The 22023-nt window shown below is 40.2% G+C and overlaps 1 protein-coding gene across 1 annotated transcript in view; it reads left to right on the top strand.

Annotated features, from left to right (window-relative positions):
• The window catches only part of BACH2 (BTB domain and CNC homolog 2), a 216850-nt gene that overhangs the window by 158001 nt on the left and 36826 nt on the right, over positions 1-22023 (top strand). The window contains exon 3 of the mRNA XM_055001900.1: positions 6162-6416. Coding sequence (XP_054857875.1) covers positions 6174-6416 — 243 coding nt within the window. The 5' untranslated portion in view covers positions 6162-6173. The remainder of the gene's footprint in view (positions 1-6161; positions 6417-22023) is intronic.

The following is a 22023-nucleotide window of genomic DNA, read 5'->3' as shown; positions in this document are numbered from 1 at the left end:
CTGGACAACACTTCCAACTACTTTGTCAGACTGCACAGGGAAGCCATTGAAATTCACAAGCATAAGCAAAACTTCAACAGGAAAGAAGAAACCTTAAGAATGAACAGAGCATGGTTTCCAGTTCTGAAAAACACCAGGCTAACAAAACACACTATACTCGACAATAGCCCTGCAGAGAAGATTAGCACATCAAGCACCAATCCATATGCAAAAGAACCTCCTCAGGATACAGTGAAGCCTCCCGCCATTAGCATTCCACACCCTGGGAAACTCTTACAGGATGACTCAGCTCAACCCCACCCCTCCTGAGTAGATATAAATGACCTGCCAACATCTTTTCCACACTGTGACACTGAGAGATCTCTGGCTTTTAGTGCTACACCTCTGAAGATGCCAGTCACAGCTGCTGATGAAACGTCAGGAACTACAATGCCAAGACCACGGCTATACAGCCCGGAAAATCCACAACAACCAATATGGAAATAGATTTGATACTTTCTGTGCAGTCCTACTCTCTAAGCTCATTAAAATGTATGAGGATCTAGCGGAGTATAACTGTTTAGAATTGTGCTGGTTGTGTGCAGGAAGTTGTTTGAACATACATTTACTGTCTTTAAAAGAAATGCATCAGAACACAATGACGATCTGATCAAGTAACTTTATCACACTTAAATTATTACACCTGTTTTCACCCTCAGAGGAATAAACAGTGAATGATCTCCTGTTTAAGCAGTGAGCTCCAGTATTTCCAGCTCCTGTCCATGCCACAGCCCTATTTATTCCCCAGTTCTCTTCCACTGTTGATATATATAGACAATCCATTGGCATAGTACCTACTAAGGAAATGTGACACGAGTGTTGATTTTGCTACAGGCATTCTGGCTTTCTCTCAGACTTCATCCATGCATTGTTGGATATTGGATCATTGTGGCGCGGAGCACAATCTCTGCTCCCCTCTGTTTGGAGATCAGGGGGCGGGGCCACCAGCCCATGTGACCATTTTCTCTGATGGCAACCCACTGAGTTCCACCACCTCTTTTCCCAGAAAAAAAGCCCTGGTCTTATAGTAATCATTCATACAAAACAATTGCTACAGCACAACCATAGCACATTAGCCAATGATGTGTGGAAGCAAACTTAGTTTCCAAATCAAATTCAAATTTCTTGGCTCCATTTGTAAAACTTTCCAACTCATGCTACATCCCTTTTTTTTCCCCTTTCCATTCCCCTTTATACTCTTGGTTCTGTATCTGCTATTAGACCCTTTTAATTCCTTTTGGCACACTGGTCTCTGTACCTTCACATGAAAGGGCCCTTCATTTCAGTACAGAAACCTGCCCCATTGAACTATGTTGTACTTACAAGTGCATACATTTGGTTTTGGAAGATGTCATATCTTTTTATTGTTTTAGTTATTCTTGACAACTCATCTTTATCCTTCCTGTACAGGTTATGTAAACAGTTTGAACAGATGATTATCAGTGGTTGATAATATACTGTGTGAAGAATGTCTGCCAGTAGACATAAGGATACCGCCATGTAGCCTTTCTTGACCCATTATTGTATTTCTAATTATCCTTAGTGCTACAAGAAAGAGATATTAATGTAGCTGAGGATGACATGGCAAATTACTGCCGCTCCCTAACCTTTTTTAAATTGCTAACACTGTTGTAATCTGTAATTACTGAAATCAGCGTGAGAATTGTGGCACTGTATAATTATCTTTTCCTGATACGTTATTGCTAAATGAATTATTAATCTAAATCAGTCTTGTATCATATTTGAAACAGCTAAAGAATCACAATAATAGCATACAATTACATTTCATTATTTCTATTTTTATGTTCATGTTTTTTGATGTTGTAATGGGTAATTAATTGGATTTTTTTAATATACTCCCAAATAGCTGGTAGCCTCATATGGTTGTAAATTGTACCATGTTTCAGCATTTACTAACAAATAATTTCTCTGTTACCCTTAATCTTACAAGGTCTTAATGACTTTGGGCATGATCCACCCAAACAGGCTCATGCACAGTGGATGTCACCTACACAGAACAACATTCTGTTGGTCTGTGCCCTTCAAATACTGCATAGGATATTAGCTAGAGTATGTCCTGACACTAGGGAATTATTGCTGTAGTCATTCATTTTTTTGTTAACATGTTTGTATGAATTTTTCTGGGTCAGTTTAAATCTTGGCTTGAAAATACCTTCCTTTCTCGACAAAAAATTGCTTTTTATCAGTGTTTTGGTCTTCCTGCTCTTCTATGGAATTTGGACTTGCAATTACTTGAAGGATTGTTACTCTATCTGCAAATGACGTCTTGTGGCTTAGAGCTGATTCAGACAACGTATGTGAATGAATTTCAAGCTTACACTTTCCTGCTTTCTGTCCCCATCCTTCATCCCCTTGCACATGCTAATTCCCTTCCAATCCTTCCTGGTTTTATCATATTATAATTAACCCAAATTCTGGAGGAAAGGCTGATCCCTATATCTTCTGAGTCCCCATTAGGTTTAGAAAATTCCAGGAGGCCAGTGAGTTGACCTTTCTACCTGTATTTAGGGATGCCCACAGCCTACTGCCTGCATGTTTCTTTCTGTCTTTCTGAGACTGCATTGGCCGAAGAGGGCAGTGTGATCTCCAGCTCCTGTTATGACTGGACATGGGCACGAACAGAAAAAAAATGAACATGCTGTTTGTTGTTTGTTGCCATCCACAAACAACAAGCATTTACGAACCTGACCTGTTACCAAACATGTTCATTGTTCGTGGCCCTTTAAAGATCCCTTTAAACTATCAGCTGGCAGGCAGCAGGGGGGATTCCCCCCTGCTGCCTGCCAGCTGATAGTTTAAAGGGCCCTGTCCTGCCACTTGCAAGCTGCAGGGACCTTTAAACACCCCCCAACCCCCTGCCCCACCCCAGCGCTACCAAGCTGCTGCTGCCTGGTGCGAGAGGGGCAGGGAGATTCTCCCCGTCCCTCTCGCACCAGGAGAGCCGGCGCCACCGGGCTGCTGCGGCCAGGTGCTAGAGGGGCGGGGAGAATCTCCATGGGATCCATGGGTCCCTCCTTTTCCTGTCATTTTCTTTTCAAAGTAGAAAAAAAATAGACTGTCTGCTGGAAGCTACTTTAAGGGGTTAACTTACAAGCCAGAAGGAGTTCAGAGTTCAGACAGTCCATGCCTATGTTGCCAGGGGAATTGATTGAAAGGCTCCAGACTGTGTGGCTTGACAAACAGTTGATGAACGCAATGAATTAGGCTTGCAACGACCACTTGTTCATTTAGAATGGGGCCTCACGAACAGCTTGTTCGCGAACAGCAGATTGGGCTGTTCATGGCCTGCTGTTTGTGCTCGTCTCTAGTTATGACCCTCAAAATCTCTCTCTTGTCAGCTGCCTGTCTTCCAGGCCCTCTCTCTCCACATACTTGATTGGGTCAGATGCTTCTTTCTGCCAATCAGAGTCTCTTGCCACTCCCCAGTGACCACCACAGTCCAGCTGAAGATGTGTAACAAACGTAAGATAATATTGTTATGGCTGCACTGTACACTGTAACTCTTACAAGCGAGTCTAAGGAAATAGCTATAAGGATGCCATTTTTGGTAGGTTGCTGAAAGCAGTATCTCTTAGCCCCACTCACTTAAACACCAAAAAGTACATATTTAGTTGACCTGTGAAACCTAGTATAGATGAACTTTTATATCAGCAGTGCCTACGAAACATATATTGAGTTGCATACCTTTTGGGAAGTGTTACCCTTATAATGTGCTGTGATGATTTGCTTTATTATGGGATTACAAAGAAGTTTACTATGATGCAACTTCTGTGATAGCTGGAAGTCCACAAAGCTAGGCTTGGTAGCCAAGCGTTATTCATGGTCATCAGTAACTGCCTCACCCCTTAGTCAGCTAGCTTGCATAGAGAACTCTGACTTCAGAGCAACTTGGAATGCTTTAGAAACACAGCACAAAGCCTAGCAAGACCTCAAGTTCCAATCTCATGGGCATCTTGTTTGGTTTTGCCTTCTGTGTGCCTCTCACCAGCAGTGATGAGGGAAAGGACAATGGCAGGGGAAGAAGGGCCAGACACAGTGGTGGCTGAATTATGGGACCCTTGGTTGTGACTCTCATACTCAGCTTACATCCTCTTTCCCAGCAACATGTATTTTACAAGTGAGGGAGAAAATACACTTTTTCGTTCTTCAAATAAGGACATTCACTGATACCTTTGCCTTTCATTACTTTTATATATCTGATGTCATCTCTTATTTATAGTACTCTTAGAGCATCCTTCTCTTTTGCAGTCCCTCCTCATCTTGCCTATTTGCTCATCCTTTTCACCACCCTCACTGAATTATGTCTTTGACTTCTGTATCTGATTTTTATATGGCATGAAAATGTGAAGAAATTGAACAATGCATTTAAACTGACTTTCTACTTTTTATCTGTCACATTACATCTGTGTTGCTTGCTATTTTCAAAGGTAATTCTGAAAGTAGAACGTTGAAGGATCAGAACAGGAAAGAAAAGGGAATAGTTGCCTGTCAGCACTTTAGATTTTTAAATGAATATGTGTGTGCAAGTATAACAAGATCAATAGAGCAATCAGTACAATTATATACCAGTACCATTTTTTCTATATTATGATGACCAGTGGTACTCACTCTGTGGCTTGCAGAGAGCCAAGTTCACAATTTCTTTCAACCAAAAGAGCCACATGACTGCTGTATGCCCCGTGTACCACCCTAACCAAACACACAGTGACAATAATATAGGATATAACACTAAATATGTAATTGCAACTTTTTAAATTGCCATATTACTGTAGAATTGACTCTCCCTACCACTATTGAATTTTAGCCAGCCCTTGTGTTTCTGAAGAGAGAGAGGAAGGGCTTCCATCTCTACCTTCTTGCTCTTTCCTTAGTACAAGGAACAGGGTTCCTAGAGGAGACCAACCTGGCTATGGAGAATGGGGAGTAAAACCACCTCCACCCAGTTGTGGCCATGTCGCTCTTTTCCTGGATGGCTGTATTCTTTCTTCTCTATAGCCATCTTGCTCTCCTCATGTCTACTGCCTAGGTGCTGGGATGAAAGTGGAGAAGGCTGGGGGGATTTTGAAGAGGATACTCTTATCCCTTGTAAGAGCCCTGCAGCTGAGGGCATCCCTATGGGCAGCAATTGTTTCAAGGTGGGAACCACCTGCCAGTCACAGGGACCGGGCTCGTTATCCTGGAATACGGAATGGGTGTCAAATTGGGGGAAAGTGTTCTGAAGAGCCACAGATAGTATGTCAAGGAGCAACGTGTGGCTCCTCAGCCAATGAGTATCACTGATGTAGACTGCGGTCAAATCTTTGGCCAAGTAGGGATCCCAAGTCCTCCGGTGGTGGTGGTGGTGGTGGTGGTGAAGGATTCCTCACTCCCACCCTCTGCCCTCACTCTCACCTGGCCGGTGGGGGGTAAGGCAGGGAAAGAAGCCTCCCAGGCATACTCCCAGAGCGACACAACAACGTCATTCCTGGGAGTAACATCATCATGCTGCCCTGGGAGTGCTCCTGTGCTTTGCATGTTATCACCATTTAGTATTTGTGTGTATGAACTAGCAGTAGTCCTGTAAAAAACTTATTTGAACTTAAATAAGAATGAACAGTAGACATATTCAGTAGTGCTTCTTGTAGTCCTTTGGATGGAACTCACTCTCCAATGGAATTTTGAATCATAGTAGCTCATTCTAAATAGTGCTAATAAAATCCAAATTTGTGGCATAATACTAAAATAAAACATCTATAGGTTAAACAGTCTGTCTCTGCTTTTAAAAAAACTGTCAGTTTTTCTCTTCTCTTCCCCACCCCCAGCTCATATCTGTTAAAAATTGTGTTGATTGATAACCTTTCGTGTGCTTTAGAAAACGGTCTGCTTCTTTGATTCAATATTGTGGGTAGAGTAAGAGCATGTAGTGCAGTTGCCTTTTCCAGACACACTTCTTGAGCTCTTTGTTCTGGCTGAGAATTAAAGTGCTGATCAGCAGTTCTACAGAGAGCTGGCTAAATCATGCAGGACACAGAAATCATGATGTAATCTTCCTTTCTTTGCAAGCACTGTGATAACTCTTCAGCCCTAGCTCTCTCCCTTATTGTTTGTTGTTTCTATTTTAGGGTGTGAACGGAATGTCTGTGGATGAGAAGACTGAATCCCCCATGTATGTGTATGAGTCAACAGTCCATTGTACCAATATCCTCCTGTGCCTCAATGACCAGCGGAAGCAGGATATTCTCTGTGATGTGACTTTGATTGTGGAGGGGAAAGAGTTTCGAGCCCACCGGGCTGTGCTGGCAGCATGCAGTGAATACTTCTTGCAGGTGTTAGTCGGGCAGACGGAAAATGACTTGGTGGTCAGCCTGCCAGAGGAGGTACAGTATGCAATCATTCCCCTGTCATTGAAATATAAAACTTTCTAACATGGAAAGGGGAGGGGGATAATAATGCATCTTTCTCTCTCATGGACAATTAATTGCAAGTCAGCTAACCCTGAAGGTCTTAGAGATAAATCTCATAGCCCTGCACATTCTCATTCTCCATACCTGCCTGTTAGTCCTGGGAGGGAGGGGATGAAATGATGACGAATTCCATCTTTGGTGGGCAAGAAAAGTTTAGTGGTTTGCAGATCTGGAAGAAATGGACCAAGAGAATCTCCCTGCAAGAGCAAGCATAAAAGAAAGGCTAGCAGCAGAGAGTGGCCATAGAACCTGACCATGGCGTTAATCTGCTGCTGAAGCAAGAGCTGGACATATTTGGATAGTTTTAGTTGGGTAACCATGTTGGTGTGCAGTATTTAGGTCCCGTGGTACTTCAGAGACAAACAAGATTTTCAGGGTATAAGCCTTTGAGAGTAAGAGCTCCCTTCTTTAGGAGGTGCTACTGGACTCATCCTGTAGTTAGAAGGAACCAATGAATTATAGGGAAGGAGAATGAACAAATAAACAACATTCAGAATAACTGAGCTTGAGCAGGTTTTTTCCCCAAGAACAAGATGTGATGTTTTGTCAAGGAAAATGACCTCTCAGGCCCATACATGTTGGGTCAGGGAGTGCGTAGGGTGGTGGAGAGAGGGCTTGGTTACAAGTTATTTGATGACTCTTCAGAATAATTGAAGGGTTACTCGTAGTCTTCTCTGCTTAAGAAAGATGTTCTCCAACATTTAGCATTGCAAAATGCCCAAATAGAAAGTCACTTCATTCAACAAACTCTCAAGAAGTGATATAGTCAAGGTATTTCTAGATGAATTTTAATTTTATTTTTTAAAGCTCTCATGGCTTGCAATCCTATCTTTTTGTTATGTATTTTGTAATGTAAGAGTAATTATATAGTCAATTTATCTGTCTGAAAAACGTAAGTGCAAGACAAACTATACTTCTTTTGTTAATCTTGAGAATCTGTCCAGAAAAAGTTACCTGTGGAACAGAATTTTTCATTATGCACATATTCATGTTCAAGTACATATCAGTATGTATGAAACCATAGTGAGAGAAGCTGCCATCTGTTTGTTAGTAGTTTCTTGAAGGTTCAGAAACAAAGAGAGCTTGGGGGCATGATTCCTAGTGATCAGTTTACGGGGGCAGGTTTTTCATTTTTGGCTTCTTCCCTTCCATCATAGCTCCTGCCAGAAGGAAGTAGAAACTCCTTATCCCTATAGCTAATATTCCACTGCAGCTTTGCCCTGTTTGAACTCTGTTCTTAGAAAACTAGTTTCTTCCCACTAAAATATTGTAATCAGAATAAATCGTTCTAGTTCAGTATAATTAAAATATACTAGAGCTCGACGTCTGCACAGACAAGGCAAATATGTTGGAATCTGCTCTGCATCCTTGTGGAGATCATGACATTGATAGGTCACAGTCCAGAGCAAACTCTGTATGCAAAGCAGGCTCCTTGATCCTTTAAGTGGTTTGCAGTGTAATATAGGAAGCTGGGCAGGGGGGAGGTGAGGGGAATTAACAGTCCTGCTACGTTCGCAAGACATGTGTGCATGAAACACATTTCTACTGGCTTTTTGAACTGCTCTATATCCCATCTTTTATGTTGTTTCTTTTCAAAACCCCTTCCACTTCCCCATTTTATTCCTTGTTTTAGTCTTGTGTTAAAGGTTGACTTAAGGTATGTGTATGTGAATGTGACTTCAATTGCCTTTGTGTTCTGAGGCAGTTATGAAACCGCCCCACAACATAGTACTCTCATCTCTTGAGACATGCCGCATGCCAGTGACTAGAATTGTCTTGCTAAGTATTATGTTTCTGTTGCATGCGTTATTGCATGCTGTGTTGATGGGATGCAGTTTCTGTATTCATTTCAGGAAGGTTTTGCAAAGTAGTTTATTTTCATAAAAGTGTTCTGTGTAGTAAACAATAATAGTTCAGATCTCTTAAAAGTCTTCCTTTGCATGCACACCGAAGGCACCAGTGTAAGTTCTGTGGTCACTTAGGAGATGAGATAACAGACTTTCTCTAATGATATTGATATATGCACCTTTTTCCCACTGAGCCTACAAATCTGGTTTCTCTTCCTTATCATATACAAAACAAATCTTTTTTTTATTTAAGACTGGCTTCTTCTGGTTTATTTAAGCTCCTCTGTTCATGATCATAGTAAATAATATTTGTTTAAGTTTCTGGTGTGTGGGTTTTACAAGTTGTGCTCATCTAGCATAGTGGTTAAGAGCACCAGCTCTGAGCAGCAAGTTCCTAGTTCAGATTCTAGCTCAATGATGAATGCATGGACGGCATTAGGCAAACTTTGCTATCTCTCAATCAACAATACAAGGATAATAAAGAATATTGCATTGGCTTTACAAGATTACTTTCAGGACTGCTGGGAATACTTGAGCACTTAAGAAAAGTGCAGTGAATGTTCTAAACGGAGGTGGTGATAATACAATGGTGTACTCACAATGATAGTGCTGTTCTCAGATGCTGAACTCAAGTCCTTGGTAGATTATTTTCTCTGGCCTCAGTTCTTCATCTGTAAAATGTAAATAAAAGTGCCAAGGTGGTTAAAAGGATTAATGTGATACGGAAATATTACCTGTCTTGATCCTATAAATCAAAATAGCTTGAGACATGCATTCTTGTGCCACTTCTAATAAACCAGTATTAGCCTGGCTGCAGCTTGCACATATAGACCAAAGTTGATTCATCACACCTGTTTCTAGTCATTTGGACTTCTATTTTATTTTTGTTCACCTGAAAAAAATCTCTCCATCTGTGGAGTAGCTGGAAAAATACTTTTCTATACTTACTTTTAATAATAATTCCTATTTAAATTCAACTCAAATCAGTTATTTCTCTGGAAATGTGTTGTTATTGTAGAGTTGGTTTGATCTCTATTCTTGTTGTTTTTTGCTTTATGTAATCACAGAAACTAACCTTCCTTCCTTTAACAAGGCATTTAATTAAGCTTTTAATTCATGATAAGGAGTTAAATAGCACTTGGGAATTTTTTAATGGTTTCCACTTTCCATCTACATTACCAAAAAGGGGGAGAAAAAGGTGTGATAAAGAGGCATACATGGCTGTCAGCCAAGGGTATTGTAGGTCATGCCAATATTAGCTGGCAGCAGGCCATTATCCAATTAACATTGCTTCATCGCTGCAAGTAATAACTCTTAGGAAAATGATTGAGTCATTCATGGTGTAGTGTACTTTATTTGAGAAATATCCAGTATTGTTTTGTATAGTGTCTGATTCACTAGGGATGCCTGCTCTTCTTTGCCAATTAAAGCAAAGCAACATTAGTCATATCTGAAGTTGAAAGATGAGTGGAAGGAAAGCACTGATTTTATCTCTTCCTCCCTCTTTTTGCTCTTGACAACTTGAGATTTTTATGAAAGGAATTAAACCCACTACAAATAAAGTTTTGGTCGTAAAAGAGCAAGCCAAGAAACAATGGCTCATCTGAGAAATATTTCAGTCAAAGTTTTCCATGAGGGAAAATGCTGAGGTGGTGTTCACAGTGTTGCTGCTGATATAACCAGCTATTGTAAATGTCCGGATACTGTATTAGGTAATGAAAATTATTAGCTTTTGTGTACATGACCAATATTGAGAATGGATTTACTTCCCATCGTCCTAATGTTTCTGGTATCTTTGTTTATATATTTTTTTAATGTAGAAAAGTTGAATTCATGCAGTATGTGTCATCTTTGTACTTTTCTGCCTTAAGTGTTTTTTCTGGGAACCCCTCTGAGACATGTACCGCTTTTCCCCAATAAGCGTGCACACATCCCCAGCAGTATGTCATCCATTTTCTTTCAGATTTGTGTATCTCCATGCCTTAGGATGTTAAATGTTTTGCATGAAGAAATGTAGGCTGAAATAGGAATTCCTGCGTCTAGGCTGGCAAAGGACAAGTGTATTTAGAATGCTCATACATTCAGCACTGTGGGTGGGATGAAGTCAGACATCTAATGTGACTGTGTTTCTTAAGCGGCAGCGATGAGAGATGTTTGCAGCTGTTAGCTGTCCATGCCAGCCTACTAGCCTAGGGTTTGGGGGGTGGGGGGGAATGTTGGGAATTCGGCAACAGAATATGATTGGGTTCAGGGGAAAAAATCAAAGACAGCATGAATGAGATCAATTACTGCTACAGTGCTGTTGGGGTTCAGGGGATTATGACTTTTCTTTTTCAATCTTTGTTCTTTTGGAAAATCAACAGTATTCCATTATGTCTCAGTGTATGTAATGTATCTCTTCTCAATGTATGTACTGTATACAATTCACACTGTGAAAGTTCTTTTTGATTGTCACAGTAATCTCAGTGTTTGGAAAAACAAAGATTGCTAGAGTAGGTTTGCTACTTTTTTATGGGCAAAGTCAGGGCATCTTTCAAAGCTGGAATTCAGCCTCCATTCATTTTTTAAATAATTTGTACATCTTGTAGTATTCAGTAGTGTAGCAAAATATCTATAAACAAGATACAATGTAATCCTAGTAGAGCTACTGTCTTAGCATACACATGTCATGTATGTCTACCCATTTGTTCATCTTTTGTATTTTCTTTCTAAGTTTTAAAAGAAAGATAATTCAAGGTATACAATGGCTGATTCCACACACGTTGGATAATGCACTTTCAATGCACTTTATCAATCGTTTGAGGTGGATTTTTTGTTCCGCACACAAAAAAATCCGTTCCAAATGATCTATAAAGAGGATTGGAAGTGCATTATCCAGCGTGTGCGGAATCACTCAATATTGTGCAATTATGGCAAAAGAAAAAAATACTTTAAAAGGAAAGAAAACTAGTGTGGAAGAGAGAGAACTTCTTGGTAGGATAAGTAAAAATCCAGTTTCAGTCAGTCTTCACTAAAAATTCAAAGAACTGAAAGAATTCAGCATGTAAAACTTCTTTCCAGCATGGGCATTAGTGATGGAGAAAGCTACACCAACTGCATTTTGCCTGTTAGGTTACAGGTAAAGCCTCTGGGCACAGCAGATATAAACTCTGTTGTTAAGGGGTTAACGTTAGTGCTGTTCACATGGTACAGGGAAAGCATGTACAACCAGTATATATATGTGCATTCCCCTGTTTATGAGAAAAAGCCAGTGTGCATTCACTTGACAAATGAAACTGGGGACTAGTACAGGATAAATGGGGTTTATATCACACATTCAGTTGTACATACATTGAATGTAATGTGAGATTTACTCAACACATGTATAAAGAAAAATGAAGAGTACACCATGCACAGATTGTACGTGCATTTACTGTAACTTGTTAACATGGCTAGCAGGAGCTCAGGAGAGAAAAGAAGATGAGGTATAAAGGTAGAAAATTCATAACATCTTTTTGAGTTAGCAAAACAGGAAGATGTTGTTTTCTGGCAATCCCCAGTTAAGAAAGCTAGGCTCACTTTACATGTTTATATTTTATGTGAAGGATTAATGCAACAAATGGGTTTTTTTGCGAAAGCTGGTGTCATATAGACAGGTGGTTGGCTGTAACCCCCACTGAATGCCTGGGTAAAAAAAACCCTGACTTTGCTGCTTGATAGTGCGAGAAATGGCCCTGGTTCTTTCAGAGACAAGCAGGCCATTTACAGAACAGTTTCTTCATAAGATAACAGTTACTGCAGACATAAATACCTTATACCCAGCAACAATTGAGCAAGATTATTTCTGTCACTGATTGGGAAGATGGCTCTGATATGACCTGCACTTCTCTCTCCATCCTCTCCATCCTCTCCCCCGCCCCCGCCCTTTATGTTGAGTGCTTTCTGCAGAATGGCAGTTTGCTGCTATCAGTTCCTCAAGCTAAGCAATAAAGCTAAGGCCCGTGAACAGTTACGTTTCATTATGCTTAGACCACCAGAACCACTATGATCAGTGACTCAAAGCACCTCATAAAGGATCCCTGCATTCTGATTGTAAGGAATGTATGCTGTTGTGCACATTCAGACTTAAGCCCACATACCAGTAACTGGAATGCACTGTTGCATTATTTATGTTGTCATATTTTGGGGGACACAGCAACATGGTTGTGCATTAGGAGTCAGAGGGAGGCCACATATTTGTATGGCTATTGTTGTGAATATGTCATTGTGTGTGTTATATAATATTCTTGTGTGAGCATGTGTGTATTGGAATAATGAAATCTTACAGATATGAATAAGCTTTTTGACTTTTCCAAATGACACAAGAATTTTATCCGTTGTGGTTAAATTTCTTTCATTTCTTATAGTTCTGCAAACGATACAAAGTTTATCAAAAGAAACTTCATGCTAACTTATGGAGTATTGGCACTAGTAATGAAAAATTTGGCCTGTAATATCATTTATATTTGTATGTTTTGAGCAGTTGAGGTTAATATACACATTCTTTAAAAAGGTGTATAAATGCAACCTTTTTTATTCTAAATGAGAATAACCCAAATATCTTTTGGTGATTCATTAATTTTTAAGGTTATATGTACAGTTAGACTTTCAAATAGCCACGTTTTTTCCTGTGGCTTTCTTCATGATGGCTCATTGAAAGAGTAAACTGCTCATGGCTGTGTTGGCAACTGCTTAGATGAAGTGTTTTACTGCTGGAGTAAATGGCTGCTGTTGGGAGGTTAGGTATGAATGCACCAAAGGTACCAGTCATGAGTAATAACAGCTGGATTTTTAATGCAGCTTCTTATTGCAGATAGCTTTTTTATCTTTAAAGTACAGGCATGTATCTCTGTTTTGTTGGTAATTCTCTAATAAAAGGAAATGTTTGATGGAAAAGACCCTAAAGTCTGCCTAGCAAGCTCAAAAACTATTATTTTTTCTCCCTCTGGTGGTTGTGCCTATTCTTATATTTTTAAAAAGCAAATGTATCTGTATACTGCCAAGATAGACACAATATATTTACACCTACCTGTATCAGGTGTAACATTAGCCTCCTGTCCCTTTCTGTGTAAGAAAAGCCACTTAGGAAGAAAGAGATAAGTGGCAGAAGGAGTGTTGTGTAACTTTTTTCACATCTCATCCTCACCTCAAGTGGCTTCACCCTGACAAGGTTTCAGATGCGTGCCTGCAAGCATGCTATTCTGGGGGGGGGGGGGACACTGGGGGTGCTATTTAGAATGATTTAAGCACCAACCCCTCTGCTGTTTCTCTGCTCTCAGTGGTGCCCTCTTATAGGTGCTTTTCTCGCACAAAGTGAACTATCGGACTACCATTATATGTCGTGTGCAGTTTGTGGTTTGACTCTCATTTCTCTGTTCTGCATATATGCCATCTGTGAATTCAGCCCACAGTGTGTGTAAGATAGCATTACAGAGCACTGACCCTTCCTTTTGAAACCAAAATTATATTAAATATACTGAACACTCAGACTTAGGAATGGAGTTTAAAAGTTCTGCGGCCTGATCCCAACCTGTACTGTAACTGTTGGAAGGGAAGCAGAATCTCTTGCTGCAGTAGCTGTTGTAGACTAGGAGGCTGGAGCTGGACAGTTCCCTCAAAGCAAGGGGAGATCCCCTTTCTAAAATTCCCAGCAGCTGTTCTTGTGTTGAAAGTCGAGATGTCACCCTGCAGTGCTTAGCATGGGGTACCAGAGGCTAGTGGGCAGGCCTGTCCTCCGCTCCACTGGAGACCTGGCATCTTTTTGTGGTAGTATCAAAGCCTGAGTGGTGGAGCTAGAAACTTGGAGTAGAGGGGAAACAATTACCTGCACTATTCAACAAATGCTTGGTCAAGAATTCTCATAGTGCTGTTATAGGTATGTGTCATGGCAGTTTTTATGCTTCTGCAAGACGTTGGGATCAAGCTTTCATACAAAAGAACATCTTTTGATTTGGTTTCATTTTTCTCATGTAACACAAGATATAAAACCTGTTTTTCCATCAGTAGAATGAATTTGAATTCATTGCCATCTTCCTGAATGAGCATGCTATTCAATTACACTAGGGAGTAAGAACATAAGAAGGGCCCAGGTGGATCAGACCAGTGGGAAACATCTGGATGAACAACCTGTTTCGCACCGTGACCAACCCATTGCCCTACAAGCCATGGAGGCTGAGCCCTTCCCCTGATTTTTCCTCCTGGCTCTGGAATGCCAGAGGTTTACTGTCTTTGAAGCTGGAGGTTCTCTTTAGTCAACATGGCTAGTAGCCACTGACAGACCTATCCTTCATGAATCTGTCTAATCCCCCTTTAAAGCTGTCCGTGCCTGTGGCCATCACAGGCAGCAAATTCCACATCTCAATCACTCCTTGGGTAAAGAAGTATTTCTTTATATCCGTCCTGAATCTGTTGTTCATCAACTTCATTGGGTGCCCTTGACTTGTAGTATTTAGGGAAAAGGAGAAAAAGTTCTTTCTCGCTACTGTCTCTACCCCATGCATGATTTTATAAACCTATCATGTCCCTCCCTAGTTGTCTCTTTTCTAAACTGAAAAGTCCACTCAGTGATCAATGGTATTGCTATTCTTAAAACCGATAGAAAACATGTCAACTTGAACATAAGAAACTCAGTACTCATCATTCTTTATTTACATTAAGGGCTGCAAATTGTGTCCATCAGACTTTGGTGTAGAATTTTTTATAACTTTAATAAATATATTCAATTTATTTATTTATTATATTCAATATTTAGCCCGTCCTCCCCACAAGCAGGCTCAGGACAGGTTACAATGATTTAAAAAGCTGAATACAAAGTTTTACAGATTCATCTGCAATTCTATAAACAAATGTTAACATTATTAAGCTGAATTCATCATGCTAGTTAAAATAACATTCCGTTTACTGAATTTATCCAGCTTTTTACTATGCAACAGACAGGTTAGTTTATTCAACAGTACACATGCATTTGATTTCTTCAGCCACTCTTCTTTATTCCTTTTCCGGTATCTAGTAAAAACTGATCTTGCAGAAGTTATGGCATTTAAAACAAATTCACGAGTGTCTGTAGAAAGGAAGTAATGGCTCTATTACATTTGCACTATGTATGTATAAAAGTGGTATCAGCGACTCCACAATCCCAACAGCCACCTTTAACTCCTTGATTGGTTTTGGCTAATTTGTGTGGGATTAAATGCCACTGATAAGACAATTTAATCATGCTTTAGCAGTAAGATTCACTGAAAATTTTAAGCTTTTTTAATGCTGATATCCAAAGCTCAGGTTCAGTTACAGATTCTAACTGACTCTAGTCCATAAGTTTTCCCTGACCTGAGCAGCCCAGGCACACTCGATCTTTTCAGATCTTGGAAGCTAAGCAGAGTTGGCCTTGGCCAGCGATTGGATGGGAGACCTCCAAAGAAGACCAGGGTCACTATGCAAAGGCAAGCAATAGCAGACCACTTCTGTCAGTCTCTTGCCTTGAAAACTTCAGCAAGGGTAATTATAAATTGGATATGTCTTAATGGCACTCTCTACCACTAGTCCATAACGTTACCTTTTTTCCCCCTTCTGATTACCATCTAAGACTTTAGACAAATTTATTTGCAATTTGTGTAGATGGACAGAGTTAATGTAAAATTTATGAGAAGAAGAGCTGCTCCCAAACACTGGACATTTTCTTTTCAGAAGGAGAAAGTAACACTTTTAAATAGTTAAACTCTTAAAAACACAGCATTCTAGAGGCCTCTGTTCCAATATTGCATGATAAACTTCTTCGTATTTCTTTTCCCTTTGAAAAACTGGTCCATGAAAATGGTTACTTGTTTTGACATGATCCATCTGATCTTTGTGGAAACCATATGGAACTCCTACCAAGTGGATGCAGTTTTCATGGACATCTCTGCTACAAGTGGAATGTTTTGAACAGGATCTGTGACAGTTCTGGCAATGGCACCCTTTAAATAACTCAATTTCAAGGAGTTTCAAAGTTATAGTGAGGGAAACCATCGTATGAGTCTAACATTTCACTTCATGTGTTTAATCTTGGCCATGACCTCATTGTGTTCAAAATATAATATGGATTTTCTTTCGTATGATGTGCTTTTACATTTTTATACAATAAAATATCTATTTGAAAAGCAGAAATGTGACTGTTGACATAGGCAGAAACTAGTCTAACCCAGCAGGCCTATTCTCTTCTACTATCTTCTTTCATCCTAGTAAATCCTGTCAGAATCTGATTTGGCCAGTGGGTCCCTAATCTTCATTTTTGCTTATTATGGCTGCAGCTGTAGACTGAAAGCCACTGTCTACTTGTAATGCATGAATAGTAAGTATTCCCATACTTATTTACATTCATTAGCTGTAGGTAGCTCCTCTGTAGGGATCCCCAGTCTTGTCTTTACAGTGCTTTGGGCAGTGTTTCTGTGCTGTGTGAATTTTTATGATCTGTTGCATGTTGTTCATGCAATTTCCTGCCCTGTAATGGTATCAGTTTTCCAGGCACTGTGGCATACAAATGAAAACCCAGGAGCCTGTATTAGCATAAAATGTCCCAGTTCTGTCAGTTTGATTAATTTGTCTCTTTGTCTCCACTCTATATGATAAGTGCTATTAATGGCTGCAACACTTCATATGTCAAAGTCTTTCTTCCTAATGACTTGAAAATGTGGTTTATTTCCCCCCTTTTTGTATTATTTTTCTCATTTAGCATTCCACTCAAGTATAGATTTATGCCGCGCTCTTTCATTATCTTACTGGTTGCAGCACTCAAGTGATTACATATGGTGTTGGGGTATGCGTAAAGATGTGATCCCGGGGGTAGCAGCTGCTGATGCAAGCTGAAAATAGATCCTGCGTACGCTCAGCACTTTTCCCAGAGGTCTTTTATTTATTAGTAACAGTCTTGGTGCAGGACAGCTTGGATCCTCATTTAGCAAGATGACTTTTTGCCTTTCAGAGAAATGCAGTGACTTTGCTCTATTTACTGACTGCTTTGGGCTTTTGTGGGAGGGGGGGTTGTTTTTGCTGTTACTCTTCATATCTAATCTATGACTTTACCTAACACCAATTGAAGTATATTCCTGATTTTTATAATGAAGTCAGAAATGACAGGCTCCATGTGAAATAATGCAACCAGGGAGATCTAAGGTTTCTAAATTAAATAATTCTATTTGTGAGGCAGTATTTGTACATGGTACATGGATTTAAAATGAACTCTCCAGTTTTACTCCAATGATTCTCTATATTCACTGCTGCTTCCTCTATTCTGCCTTCCACATGGGGGGATATTTTGTATAGGAAATTCATTTAAAGAGATTTCATTTTATTATATTTATGTCATGTATGGTCCACCTTTCTAACTAAGACTCAAGGCAGATTAAACAGTGTGAAATTAGTACAGTCAGTATCAAGGACAATTTCATAAACAATGCCATCGGGTAAATAAACACAAGTTTACAAAGACATAACAGGCAAGAATCCAATACAGAGTTGAAGAAATGCTGAAACGGAACATAAGCAATTCTAGGTCTAACATAGGAGCACATATTTAAAGCAGCAGATAATATGTAAGGCAACGTAGTGGTGAAGTCTGTGGGTGAAGTCTATGGTCCCTAACACATTAGTGGAGCATCTGAGACCCCCTCTCTACAATACAAAAGCCTTTTTGAATAATTCAGTTTTGCATCATTTGTGGAAAGCAGAGCATGCTCCCATGCATGCTCCCATGCCTTCACTTCCTTATTGCGCTGGGAATGATGTCAAGACCCCCACTTGGACCCCAGGAGTATGCCCCCGCAACCTCCCCTTCTTCCAATTTATAGGCCAGTGGACCTTGCAACCCTAACATCTACTCATGATAGGAAGCTGTCCCTGCAAATGTCTAATCCCCAACTTGACAACCACATCTGTCTGTCCCACCTCATCTCTCGCACACATGCTCATACCCGTCCTTGATAGAAAAGGTTCATCTGGGGAGAAAATGGCCTCAAATACTTGCAAGTTCCACCTGATTTGTATCACACCTTCATATACTGCATTTTGTGTTTCCACATCTATGGAATATTATTCTAGCAACAGAAAAGATCACATATTATATCAAGCTGAAATGTATGGAGATGGTCTGCTTTTGCTGTGTAGTATCAACTCATGTTACTGATTGCCACGCAATAATTGAAAAGCAATTTGTGCTGGATGTTATTTTATTCTTTGAGATCCTAAGGCACACATACCTGCTGATGGTATAACTCAGAATCACATTAACACGATACATTTGTTGCTGTTTCCTAAAGGATTAATGGAATCGCTAAAATACATTGCACAATTGTGTCTACAATACATTATGGCACCACCACAAGTATTTATTATTTATTTATGATATTTAGAGTCCACCTTTCTCACTGAGACTCCAGGTGGATTTACATAGTGTGAGATTAGTACAGTCAATTTCAAGGATATTTCAGTAAACAATGTAATAGGGTATATAATTGCGAATTTGCAAAGACATAACATCCGCAGAAATCCAATAGAGTTGAAGAAATACTGAAACAGAGCATAAGGAATTCTAAGACTGTCATACTAAACAACATAGAACCACCCAGTAGGATCATACTTAAAGCAACAGATAATACATAGTAGCACATAGAAGTGAAGTCTGTGGTCCCTGTTTCTTCAGTGAAGCATCTCTTTGAGACCATCTCCTTACAGTACAGCCCTCCTATTTGAACAAGAAAGCCCTCTTGAATAATTCACTTCTGCAGCATTTGTGGAACTATGAGAGGGGGGGGGGCTTTCCTGACCTCTTCAGGTAGGCTGTTCCATAAGGTAGGAGAAAGCACAGAGAAAGCATTTGGACAGGCAGCTGTTGATTTTGCCCATGTGCAGGGTAGCACCTGCAGGATGCTTTGTTCAGATGAGCCAGACTCTCATGAAGGAACATAGGGAGAGAGAAGGTCCCCTAGGTATGCTGGACCAAGGATAATAAGAACGTTTGTTGTTGTACGATCTAAGAACTATGGCAGGCATTTTAATGTTCTCTGTACTGTCCTCACTGCTCACACAAAGTAATACCACAGCACATGGAGCTGGAATCCACACTTTGCCTGTGAAATAATTAGCTCTGTGATGAAGTAGAGTGATTCAGAATGAGCTACATATGACCTACTTATGCTGCCAAATAGAACTGCCATTAGGAAATGAGGGGGATAGGAAAAGTGAAAGTTAAATGGAATGTAGAAAAATTGACGGCTTCCACTATGGAAAATGCTGCACTTTAGAAATGAGGCTTTGGAAGGAGAGGGCTCTCTTCAATGTTTGCACATGCACTGTAGAATCAATCAGGCCAAGAGTTTACTGCATTTTATTTCTCTGTTTCCATCCTGCCTGTCATTGCCTATTGCAAGCAAGATTCAGAAAAGGGAACAGGGAATATTATTAATATTTGCTGTTCTGAGTGAGAATTGAAGATGCAAAGTGGCTTCTTGAATTGAATTTTTTAAAAGGAAGCTTAGAACATTAAAAACAAATGATAAAGAGTCCAATAGCACCTTTAAGACTAACCAAGTTTATTGTAGCATAAGCTTTTGAGAATCACAGCTCTCTTCGTCAGATGCATGGAGGTTATGAAGAAACTGGTCAGAGATATAATCGACAGGGCCAACTAGTACCCAGAAACAGCCTGCTGTAGGACAAACCAAAAAGAACCAATAACAGAACACCACTTGTTGTCATCTATAGTTCCCAGCTCAAGTTTATCTAATGTATCATCAGTGATCTACAGCCCATCCTGGAAAATGATGCCTCTCTATCACAAGCCCTGGGTGGAAGACCTTTCCTTGCCTACAGACAACCCCCCAACCTTAAACGACCTCACTAACATTCATGAACCGGCTAACAGAGTCACCAACACAGGAACCAGATCCTGCAACAGACCCAGGTGCCAACTCTGCCCACATATCTACCCAGAAAATACAATTACAGGACCCAATGGTGTCAACTACACAGTCTCTGGCTCTTACAGCTGCTCATCCTCCAACGTGATATATCCCTTCATGGGCCAACAACGCCCATCTGCTCTGTACATAGGACAAAACAGCCAACTTCTGTGCAAAAGAATAAATGGACACAAATCTGACATCAAAAATGGCAATATCCAGAAACCAGTGGGAGAACACTTCAATCTATCAGGACGTTCCATCAAGGACTTAAAGGTCACCGTAGTTCAACAAAAACATTTCAAAAACAAAATCCAAAGGGAAGCTGCTGAATTCGAATTCATATGTAAATTTGACTCAGTCAGACTTGGATTGAATAGAGACTTTGGATGGTTATCTCATTACCAGAAGTAACTGCCTTCATGCATTCCATTCAGATTCAGCAATGGAGGGAAGGGGTCACACCCAGCCTGGATTGCACATGTCACCTCTTTCATGACTTTTGCAACTGATTTACATTTATATAGCCCTCTCTCCCTGCACCCTCTCTCCCCTCCCTTCACTGCCTATATATCTCTGGCCAGTTTCTTCATACCCTCCATATAAAAGGTAAAGGAAGTCCCCTGTGCAAGCACCGAGTCATTACTGACCCATGGGGGGATGTCGCATCATGACATTTTCTTGGCAGACCTTTCACGGGGTGGTTTGCCATTGCCTTCCCCAGTCATCTACACCCTCCATACATCTGACAAATAGAGCTGTGGTTCTCAAAAGCTTATGCTACAATAAAATTGGTTTGTCTTAAAGGTGTTACTGGACTCTTCACTATTTTGCAACTACAGGCTAACATGGCTAACTCTGCTGGATCTATAAACAAGAAAGGAAGCATAAAAATACTTTGTGAAGGAGAGAAGAAAATGTTAAACTAGATTTATGTTTGGTTGTTGTGGGTTTTCCGGGCTGTATTGCCGTGGTCTTGGCATTGTAGTTTCTCCACATTACCAGGCATTATAAAACAAACATAGATTTATGTTTGTTTTATAATGCCTGGTAATGTGGAGAAAGAACAATTGGTACATATCCAATGATCCTTGTAGGATGGGACTTTCCCACTTCCCCCTCCTACAGCAGCCAACTAACCCCTCTGAAATATTGTTGCTTGAAGGGGGTCGGCAAAACCTTAGGAATAGCTCAGGGCAAAAGTGAGCTCTACTTGGAGTTGGAAGGAAGAATCCACAGAAATTACTTCTTCTTCCTAAAACTTAAGTGGCTCTTAAGTAATTAGAACTTTGTGCTTGGGGACATGCTGCACTTCACCTTTTAGTTATTTTCATTGTTGTTGCAGTTTTGTTGGAGAACTTGTTTTGTGTTGCCTTTTGGCCTTCTCAAGGTTATCCTCTTCAAATTCTTTCTCAGATCTCTAAGGCATCTTATTGTTTTTCCCTGCACAAGTACTTGGTAGGAGCATAACTGATTCCTCCAGACAAAGTATCCTAGTCATTAAAATGGTCAGGTTTGCGCAAACTGTTTTCCTTTTTGTAAAATAGTCCAGGCTTTCCCTGGTCTCATTTTATGGAAGATATGTTTCATTTTGTCCTTTCATGGAAAATGAGTGTTTGACACAGCAGCAGTGTTAACCAAATTAGATACCCATTTCAGGACATACACTTATGAGCATTCCTACATGTGTAGTAGGACTTGAACACCGGCACCCGGGGATCTTTT

The sequence above is a fragment of the Eublepharis macularius genome, chromosome 1, assembly GCF_028583425.1.
Source record: "Eublepharis macularius isolate TG4126 chromosome 1, MPM_Emac_v1.0, whole genome shotgun sequence".
In the NCBI taxonomy this organism is placed as follows: Eukaryota; Metazoa; Chordata; class Lepidosauria; order Squamata; family Eublepharidae; genus Eublepharis; species Eublepharis macularius.
This window is presented reverse-complemented; position numbering and strand designations above follow the sequence as displayed.